Raw genomic sequence first — 10,713 nt, 5'->3', positions numbered from 1 at the left:
CGGTAGCTCCTCCCCTCTCTTTCCGTCCTCCCTTTTTGGCTCCGCCCCCTCCAGGCGGCGGGGACCCGGGATTGGCTCCTCCCCGCCCCTTCCTTCGCCCCTATTGGCTGGCCGCGGGCGCGAGGCTGCGCGCGAGCGTTTGAAGCGGGGAAAGCGCTGTCGCTATGGAGACGCGGCCTAGTCGGGGCTGCTGAGTGGCTGCGGGAGGGGGGGCGGGGGGGGACGCCGGCCGTGAGGGGAAGGGGACGGCCACACCGAGGGAGGGAGGAGGTGAGTTGTCCCGGTGGCCAGCACCTTCACAGGGCGGTGGGGCAACGCTGCGGCTTCCCTCAGTCCTATTCCGATGCGGAGCTCTGGGCTGGGGTGCGGTCTACTCTCCCCCCCTCCCCCGTCCTATTTTGGGACCCGCTGTCTCCGAGGTGTGCGGGGTTGAGAGGAAAAAAGGTGGAACAGCGGACAGAGGGGAGCCCGCACAGGGTGGGGTGGAGAAGCTTGGCAGGTGTCTGGGTGTGAGGCCCCCTATCTCACCCCTACACCCCGTTTTCCAGGGGGTGAAGCTACAGAGTCCCTCAGTCTGTGACTAAATTCAGAGAGGGCGACTATAAATTCTAATGGGACTAAAATCAATGACCGTATCCCCCTGGAGTCACAGTGTGTAGTTCCAGCTGCACAGCATTTTTTATATATATATACAAGTATATAATAGATGTTGAAAGCCATTTGGTAACACTTAGTGACAGGAAAAGCTCGGGCACAATTTTCAAATAATCAGCATCCCAAGATAACTGGTAGATTATTTTCTTAGTGTGTGGCTGAATATTAGACACTTCCCATTCCCATGCAGCTGTTGTTTTAAGCAGTTGTCAGGGATCAGCTGTAAGATGAAGTCTCTCTGGCTGAGATCACCAGACTATACTTAGTGCGAAGGAATGGTTATAAAAAAAGCAGTCTCTTGCCAACTGAAAAAAAAACTATTAAAAAAAGAAGTACCCCAGCATTTACTTCTTGTTTTTAAGTCAGTTTCAAAAAACAATGAAATTAAGTGTAGTTTTAGTAACCAATTCTGTGACAATAATTGTCAAGGCAATAGGAGTGTTGCAGCAAGGAGACCTGCATCAAGGGCCAAACTTTAAAATTGTTGTCAGTTAACATCAAAAGTATTCCCTCCATCCCAATTATTTTTTTCTTTACCATGACTATAAGGGGTTATCTCTTGCTAGTATTTGGCTTTTTTTCCTCTGTCTTTGAAGCAGGCTGCTACAGCACTTGTTTCAGTGAGCAACAGAATGCTTAATGCCATTATGTGGATGGGTGCAGGGATTTGTGTGGAATAATCCTCTGATCTTACAAAGGGATATGCTGCAACACCAGGCATTGTTTCACAGTTCCCTACCTACTGCATTAAACTAAAATTATGAATTCATGTTACAGTACAGATTATCTATCATTATGGAGCTCATGTTTATAATAAACTGCAGCCACACCCTGACCCCTTTCTTCCCAGGAATACCCTCATGTCCAAGGAATGAGGTCAGAGTGATTAAAGCTAAAGCTTTTTGTGTGGTGCTCTGGAAAAACAAATTAGCCATTCACTTCTGGACGTCTAAATCAGATTTGGCTTTGGATCACAGTTAAAAAAGAGCTTAATGTTCAGATGAGTAAGAAATAAAGATGGATTACTTGTGACATGAGTTAGTAAATCTTGTTCTGGTCTTCTGCTTTTGTATTTCAAAAAACTGCAAATGCTTTGGCACGGACAGAGCCCTTGCTAAAGTCTTGCTTGGGATAACGTGGTTACAAGTAGTAAGTACAATACACTTATAGTTGGGTTCTGGAGAGAAAACCTATCTGCCTACTATGTGTGTTTACAAATTTTGTGTGCTCTTAACTTCCCTGTTTTATAAGGCACTTGTAGAGCAAAATTATTTACATAATACAAAGCCACAGGCAGGAAAGCAAGAGGCTCTTTACGTTTTGTACACATACTAACAATTACTACTTTTATCAGATGCCTTTGAAATTTTGTCTAATAAAATTATGGATCATACTAGAGTTTGTGGTTCAGAATTCTTATATAGCAGTCATTTGCAGGACTAGATGGATAGTTGCTTTGGTTTGCATTTGTAGGAATGCCACATAGGATTTCTTCACAATGCCATGACTTAATTTCTCTAGTTTAAAATGTGGGTATAGTGATACTTGTGTCATGTCTCAATACTGACACTGAGAATTATCAGTGGAAGTCAACTAAAATTGTCAGGCAAATATGAGTGAGCTACAGTGGGATAACACAGCATGTGTGTTATTCAAGTAAACAGAGCACAGAGATCTTTAATATATCAGAGGTTAATAGGGATCAAGATATAGAGGTCTAAGGCTGCTTTATTCTTAAAATAGTCTATGTAGGGATTTTATGTGATTTATTTCATGCAGTGACTGATGCTTGCTGAGTATCATTGAAGCCCAGCCTTTTCTCCACTTTGAAAGTGCACTGAGAATGAAAAGATCTGTGTAAAACATTGTAAAATGGAGGATCTGCTCCTAGAGCATAATTTTGTGGTAAGTTAATTTTTTTCAGAATACATAAAACAAAACCACTCATTTCTACTGTTAAAGCTTTACTTTTCTGTTTTTACCAGATTTATGACCTTTAAAAACCTTCTGTTACTCAGAGAAATAGTACTGTGATCTTATTCTGTGCTTTGAGCCAGTCCCTTTATATAAAGTTCTAATTCTACTTCAGAATAAATACTTATCCATTACCAGCATCTGGCAGCCTTTTAGGATCTTTATAAAACTTCTGGGCATAAGAAATAAATCACAGAGCTCTCTGGTTTGTCAGGTGCCTCTTCAGGCATCTCACACACTCCAGCAGTAGTACCACCATTAACTGGTGGTACTGGTCCCTTGCTCCTTGCCTTCTAGTGAGTTAAAGGCACTTCAGACTTTGCTGACTTCACTGTTCCACTGTTCTGCATCTTCTTGCCAGTCCCTTGAGTGAGCAGAAGGGAAAAATTCCAAAGGGAAGCTGAGTCTCTCTCCCAGCTGCAATGAGAAGGGCAGCCACTGAACAGCTGAAGAGTTACAAGAGATGTTGCAATAGGAATTAAGTGAAAAGTTCTTTTTAGGCCTGAGACCATGTCATGGATGGTAATGGAGAATTCTGCCTCCATACTGACTCACTTTTTTCTCAAAATATTTTATATCTGACAATTTTAAGAAGTCTTAAGCTTTTGTCTCAATCGTTTTTTTAGTGAGGCACCCCCCAACTTTGCAGAGAATAAGGCTTAGGTTCTGATATGGAACTGCTGGAATTTTATCCTTTTCTGCCCCAGGGCAGTGTTCTCTCAAGTGAACAAGCAAAATTACATCTTGACAATAACTGAGGGAATGCTGGCAATGCTGGCTGTTATTTATTGTATCTCTTTTCTTGGCCAGAAGATGGCATTATCGTTAACAATTTAGGATTCTTGAAAACATAGCAATACTCCTGTTACACCTTTACAAAGCGAATTTATTTTGAAGAATTATATGTCTGTTTTAGAAACAGTTCCTTCAGACATAAAGAACTCTGCAGTGTTGGACAAATTAAAGTACCTAATAAAATATCTAGAGGGTGAATGTAAGGAGGACAGAACCAGACTTGCCAACTGAAAGGACAGAGAGGTTTCACTGACAATTGCCATTTCCCCTGAATTTTTTCAAATATTTGAGAAAATTGTCTACTCTTGGGTGTTAAAGTTATCAGAAATTGTGGAAACCATTACCATGACAACTGCTTAATTTTTCACTCCTATATTTGTCAATGTTCAGTTATCTGGGGTGGGGTTATCACCTGAAACCACTTAGATCCAGCACATTTTATTGTATCTGGGGAAGCAGAAGCAGTTATGTTACTTCCCAGACCATCTCTCATTAAGAAGCCACGTAGCTGCTTTCATATGGCACAGGCCCTTAGCCCATAAGCTGTGCAGAGCTGCTTACATGTGCCAGTACTCACCCTCTTGTATGTTTTACAGAGCCTACATTACTTGTTTTTTTCATATTTTCATAACTTTTTGCCCTCTCTTCTCTTTCCTTTGAGCAGCATTATAATTCAAAAATGTTAACAGCAAATTACTTCTTGCACTGGTGTTTGTCCATTGTATTTAACTTAAGCATATATCCAGATGTAGGTGTAAAGTAGGATATAGAGTACAGACAAAAGAGATTTGATGTATTGTTTTCACCTTTAACAGATACTCAACACTTTGATGTCTTGGCTTTGTGTTCTAGCTGCTTCTTTCATCAAACAAAAGAAATTTCCCATGGCAGTGTCTGCAGACAGTTGCACAGGACCTATAAGAACTTTGTATTTTAAGCTATCTAATGTATATTAGCTATTTCAAAAATTAGCTATTTCAAAAACATAACCCTTCTTTAAACAAAGTCCACCATTCCTGTAGAAATTTATCTGTTAGAGAAGTTGGCAAACACAGCTTAGACTAAGTAATTTTTAGCTGTCTTCTACTGCACCTTTTGGCCTGTATAATATCTTGCACAATATAATTCCAATATAATTCCAATAATGAATAATGTTGTTATTTCAACATAATGTGTTAACTTAATGATACAGAATCAGATTTTGGGGTGACCTTATTTTTCTATATAATGTGATCATAGAGGTGCTTGAAAATCCTGCCAAAGAACTTACCCTGAATTACAGGGGTAAAAAAAGCAATCTCAGATAACTTGGTTTTGTTGAATATTACTGTAACTGCTAAACAGGAGTAGGAGCTGTATCTGCAAAGATCTTAGACTAAACAAAGATACAAGAAGGCAGTGGGCATCAGACACTTGAAGTGCTATCATTTTTCCATTTTATGGAACAAGTAAAAATATCTGCAGATATTAATCCATCTGCATACAGACAGCTGCGCAACGCATTGCTAGAGAGCCATGAATGAAGGAGTTGAGGGTTTTTTTGGCATACCTTTCAGTGATGCATGTTGCTTTTTTGGGTCTTCAAGAATGCAAGTATGGCGTTCCAGTAGCATGTATAGATTAAGAGAAATTCTGTGTTTCAGATTTTGCAGAATATTTTGGTTATTCTGTGAAGGACCTTTAGAAATGGTCGTGAGATTTACAACAAAACTACAACCTCACTGTCGTTCATCTGTGGTCTTAATTATTGAGGACAATAATTACTTGAGGACAAATGCAGTTTCTTCTCCTCCAGTTAGCTAACCAGGGATAGCTGAACCACATTAGACCACATGCTCTGATATTAAATTGGGTGTCTAAAATTAGGCATTTTGCATTCTGAAGCTTGAGGACAGGGTTTCAGTAGCTGTGGCATTCATCAAGTAGATATCAGGCGTGTAGGAACTCTGCAGCAGTAAGTAACACTGAGTGTGTGCATTTCTTATTACTTTGTGTTGTCTATAATTTTAAACCATAGTTTCACACATGAAATATTTGTTTCCTGTTTAGTTTATTATTATTACTATGTTGTGTAGTTTGTCAGTCAAGAGTACTGTAAACTTAAACTTAGACAAGCTTCTAGCCCAGCTGCAGGTGATAGCATCAGGAAATGCAGTTTTTCCATTATTTTTTCAGGTGTGATGTTTCATGTGATTCTAATATTTACTTGTTTGATTTCTTGTAGACCTTATCTTGAAGATGGCATCATGCCTTTATGAATGTCTTTGTGAGGCAGAACTTGAAAAATACTATCCCCATTTTGCTGCCTTTGGTCTTCAGAAGATTGATGAGCTTGCCAAAGTTTCCATGAAAGATTATACCAAACTGGGGGTCCATGACATGAATGACCGCAAACGACTCTTTCAGCTCATTAGGATAATCAAAATTATGCAAGAGGAAGATGTTGCAGATTTAAGCAAGCAAGATTTTCAGTCAAAAGGCCTTTTCATTCAGCCTCAGGTGACCAGATCAGGTCCCCGTAGACAGCTGCATTTTGAGTCCTTCATTGAAGAGAATGGTGAGACAGTTAAAGACTGTGAATCTGAATCATATGGTTCATCTGATTCCAGTGCCAATGAAGAGAAGAATGGTGCAGGACATACTCAACCACATGATTCAGAGCTGGTCAGATTAACTAGAAGAAACCTAAATATTTCCGGAATACGCACAAAAAAGGACCTCAGCTGTCCAACAGTTTCTGATGATATTGCTTCTCTACTGGGGGATTCTGAAACTCCTATTATACAAAGAATAACTCATATTTCAGGGTATAATTATGGACTACCTCATTCCTGTATCAGGTAATAATAAGTTGCCTTTATTTTGCTGTGTTTCAAAATAGAAATAATGAATTCTTTCTTCATTTTTGAGGAGAATCTGTCTTCTTCATCTCCAAACAAGCAATTCTAATTCTTCCAAGCAATGTACAATCTTATTAAGAGAGATATATTAATAAGCACTTGTAACTCTCTAAGCCTGGTAGAGGGAATCAGCTGAATTTCACCAGCTGCTACTCACCAAGGTTGTCTAAGAATAGCCCTTATTGTGTTTCAGAATATAAGGCTTTGTTTTCTTGGTGCTTTGGCCAATCTTTCTTTTTCTTTCCAAAAAGGCTATCTTGCAAAATATTACTTTTCCAAAATATGTTGATAGATTTGTCAGGTTTTTCCTAGTAAACAGGACACGTGCTGTGATGGCTGTATTTATTTATAGAGAAATTTCTGAACTGGACCTCTACAAAGAAACAGATCAATATAATGGGGTTGGGATATAGGCATGGTGGTCAAAGGGTTATCTTAGAGCTGCTCCTCAAGCACATGGCCTGTAATTTCCATATTTTTTTCCAGTGTTTGTTAAGAGTGGGACTATGGTTATCTTGAACCACTGGTAAATCCACCCTGGCAACATTTTTAAGGCTGGTTTTTTGGTTTTTGTTTCTCATGATTCAGCACCAGAGCCAAGTATCACTCTGCACACATACTACCAGCATGTAGCTCACTGCAATGCAGGCATAACAGCTCTGTTTTAAAATGCAGTGAAGAGGTAGCTTTATGAGGCAGGGGTTTGTTCTGGGAAGGCTGTGGAGGAAGATTTGGTGTGTGTGAGGATCCATGGGGTCGAGTTGTCTGTTACAATTCCCATTGAGTGTGCAGGTAGCCTGGAGGGATAGATGCTGATGCCACTGTGGAATAGTAGTTAAAGCACTTAACCTGTGAAATGTAAGATGTGTATTGTTCCCCTTCCTTGGGAAGAAATCATTCCCACCTTTCAGAGAACTGCACTAACCTCTTATACATATTGGCACCTTAGTGCTTTCTCTGTATCTTCTAGAAGCTGAGCTAAGGTTCAACTAAAAGGGCAGGATTCATAATGCTGGCAAGTAATAAATAATAAAATATAACTTGGCAGCTCAGCTAGAGGAGTTCAAGTTTCTAAATCCTGCAATGGAGCCATGTTCTCCATTGTTCTCACTTCATTTCATTGTCCTTTTTTTTCCTAAACACCTTCATCTGGGCCTAGCATTATGGTTCATCTTGTTGGCATCTTCCTCCTGACATGTCTGAGTTTCTCTTTCTCCCATTTTGACCACAGAGTACATGTTGTGCATTCCAAGCTTGGGCCAGTCTGCTGACATTTGGGTTTGTGATTCCTGTTTTGTGATGGCAAAAGTTTAGTGACTGCTGCACTGAACCCATCCATCCCGATGTCACCTTGTGATTTGGGCACTGCAAGGCTAACCTAGTCACGTCTGTGAGAAACATCTGAAAACACTGGCAGGATTTCAAATGGCAGGAAGATAAAGAACTCCTTCCATCTGCTTAAATATATTCTGCACTACCCCACAGCAAATGGCTTGGGTTTTGGCAGTAGCAGAGAGGGAACAGTGAGTCTTTTGACCTGTTGCCTGGGCAGGTTTCTAATGATATGTGTCGAGATTTTTATTTTTCTAGTAAGAAAAGATTTTGTTACATAATACAGCTTCTATTTAAGAAAGGTTAATAGGAAATCTATATCTACCTAATCTAATAGGAACTTCAGATTCAGCATGTAGAATTAAAATATGTTCTCTTCCCATACAAAATAGATTCAATTAAATGTGCATCTGGACTAGAAAGAATTTATTACCTTGAGCCTTCAAGTGTTCATTTTTTCCTTTCTCTTGCCATCAGGCCTTCATCCTTCAGTTTCTTAAGGCACAATGGGCTCTTTCTGTAGGTCACTGAGTCCAGCTTCTGCCATGAGAATTGAACTTCAGAGCTTTAGATTGCTTGTTGGATAACATTTGGTACCTAGTGATATCCATATCCATCCGCTCTATCTTCTGAAGCATCTTACTTCAAGTACCATTGCCTGTCTTTTCAGGGGGAAAGAATTTTCAATTAAATGCAGGGCCTGCTTCTGGTCTGCTTGGGAAAGCTGCACTAAAATTACTCTGGTTACAAGTAAAGATTATTTGTGAGTGGTCTTCAAAGACCATGTCTTCAGATTTATATCTGCCATAGCAGATACAGCAGTTCTGGAGAATCATGTCGTGCAACAGCAATACTACTTACAAACTGGTAGTTGTAACCAGATGCTGAGTAACTTGTGGATTTGCTTTTAATTTACTGGACAACTTGTGTATGATAGTTTTCACTCACTACACTAAGACTTTGGAAGGGCATTCAGACAGCATGGCAGAAACACTACTTTTGCATAAGCTGGTGCTTGATAAAAATTATTTTTCTCTCAAAAATTGACATTCCAGTCCGTCTTGAAAGTCATAATTTATTTGACTGAAGGCAGCTTGAAAAAGGGAAAGATGGAATGAATATGATTGAACTCAGGCATATTGTGAATCAATGAAAAGTGGTGTCTGGAAGGGGACTGAAGTAGACTTGCCAAAACACAAGAACATAACTTTGCCTGTGGTCTGAAATATCATGGTTTGTTGTTTTTTTTTTTAATGATAAAACTTTATCATTAGGGGGCAGAATGATATCAATATTTCAGATTTTCTTTGAATTTGAATAGGAACATGGTGGTACTGTTTTGTGTCACAGTTTGAGTTACTTATAACCTATTTGACAGCCTACAGCAGGAAGAGTGAAAGGCAGTATAGGAGGAAGAGCAACTAAATGCTATACTCTCTCCTTTTCAAGATCTGTGTATACTTTTATCTGTACATAATTAAATGACAAATCATGACTGTGAATAATTTCAGCAAGATGAAATTTCACTGCATATTATGCCAGCTTTGATCACGTGGTCGTGGACAACTGAAAATACCCCAGTCCAGCAACAAGTTCAGGAATGTAGCTGTATAAACACAACTATTCTTCCAACAGAAGTGCACAAAAGGCAACAGTCTATTTAGGAACAACAGCAGAAACTTCACTGTGTAACAATGCAAAGCAATTTGGTGTTTTTCAGCAAGCCCCCAAAGATGAAATACTTATCTGGTAAAACTAATGAATTTTTGCATGGTCTAGATTCTGTAGTAACCTGCTTTTAAAATATAAACCTACACTATTATTGCAGATCCACTGCTTCTGAGAAAGAGTCCCCATGGACAGAGAGTGAAAAAATCAGAGTGTGCGTCCGAAAGCGTCCCCTAGGCCTGAGAGAGGAGCGACGTGGAGAGGTTAATATAATCACAGTGAAAGATAAAGAAACCCTACTTCTTCATGAAAAGAAGGAGGCAGTTGATCTCACCCAATATATTTTACAGGTAACATGCTGCACTTGAATGTTGTGTATCTGGGCCAGTCATTTGCATGGTGGCAGAAAGCAGATTGTACCTGGAGCTTCTGTAAGGGGAGACAGAAAAGGGCTGTCTGCATTTCTTACACTGAAATAGGTGGTGGGCTTTTCTATGAGCTCAGCAAAAATACATTTGCATAGATTCTGGCTTATGTGGAGCCATTGACAGGAAGCCTGAGCCCAGAATTTTAAGACTCAAAAGCATGTCCTTTGCAGCTTTCTTTGCACGTGGCAAAATAAAACCCTCTGTTAAATGCCATTGCTCTAGGACAGTTGCCTGCTGCAGTTTCCTGACAGCTTTCTGAGGTACTTCAGTGAGGAGTTCCCTTTTCACTGTTTCAGCTTTGTAGGTCTCTTTCAGTGAATCACATGCACCTTCATCCCTTCCCCTCCTTTGTTCTCAAATGCTTTTGAAAATTAAATTCCCTTTTGGTCTTTGTTTCTTAACCCTAAATACCTTTGCAGTCATTGTTCAAATTCTCAGTTTTGACTGACAGCACCAGGAACAGAACTGATTTCTAGAGAGAAGCAAGCCATTCTTACTCTACTGGTTGTTATTTTTATAGTCTGGGTCCTAGGAACAACTGTTCAGAACACCCAATAAAAATTCAGTTTGCAATTCTCCCCAGCCCAGTTCATGTACCACCTTCTACAGTGTGGTGCAACACATGCAGCAACTCCACCATGCTCCCTCCACCTGACTGCTTGTGTTTGTCTTTTATGCAGTGCTCATCACCTTAGGATCTCACTGCTGAAATAACTGCTAATTAATTCTGTTAACATAAGTCCTGACAAACTAACTCTATCAATCAATATAGAAACAAAAAAGTATGCCATGGTAAAGACTATCTTTTCTATAGGACCCAAGAGGATCTGTCTGCTTCCAAGTCTGTCTGCTTGCCCTGCATTTGTCTCCAAATCCTGTAGAGAGGACAGCAAAGGCTACAGAGCAAGTAGGAGGTGGTGGGGCACACTCCACCTCCATGGCTGGGGAACCCAAACTTCAGG

At 40.0% G+C, this 10,713-nt stretch overlaps 1 protein-coding gene across 3 annotated transcripts in view; it reads left to right on the top strand.

Annotated features, from left to right (window-relative positions):
* Nucleotides 1-209: 209 nt before the first annotated feature.
* KIF24 (kinesin family member 24) overlaps nucleotides 210-10,713 on the top strand; it is a 31,469-nt gene continuing 20,965 nt past the window's right edge. The window contains exons 1-4 of one of the 3 annotated variants that reach the window (XM_071730694.1): nucleotides 210-270; nucleotides 2,434-2,559; nucleotides 5,648-6,263; nucleotides 9,484-9,673. In XM_071730694.1, the coding sequence (XP_071586795.1) occupies nucleotides 5,662-6,263; nucleotides 9,484-9,673 (792 nt within the window). In that variant the 5' untranslated portion in view covers nucleotides 210-270; nucleotides 2,434-2,559; nucleotides 5,648-5,661. The remainder of the gene's footprint in view (nucleotides 271-2,433; nucleotides 2,560-5,647; nucleotides 6,264-9,483; nucleotides 9,674-10,713) is intronic. The other 2 variants (XM_071730695.1, XM_071730696.1) reach the window with 2 other exon arrangements.

Source organism: Heliangelus exortis, chromosome Z (genome assembly GCF_036169615.1).
Source record: "Heliangelus exortis chromosome Z, bHelExo1.hap1, whole genome shotgun sequence".
NCBI classification, from domain to species: domain Eukaryota; kingdom Metazoa; phylum Chordata; class Aves; order Apodiformes; family Trochilidae; genus Heliangelus; species Heliangelus exortis.
The sequence above is the reverse complement of the archived record's forward strand: the minus strand, read 5'-3'. Positions and strand labels throughout refer to the sequence as shown.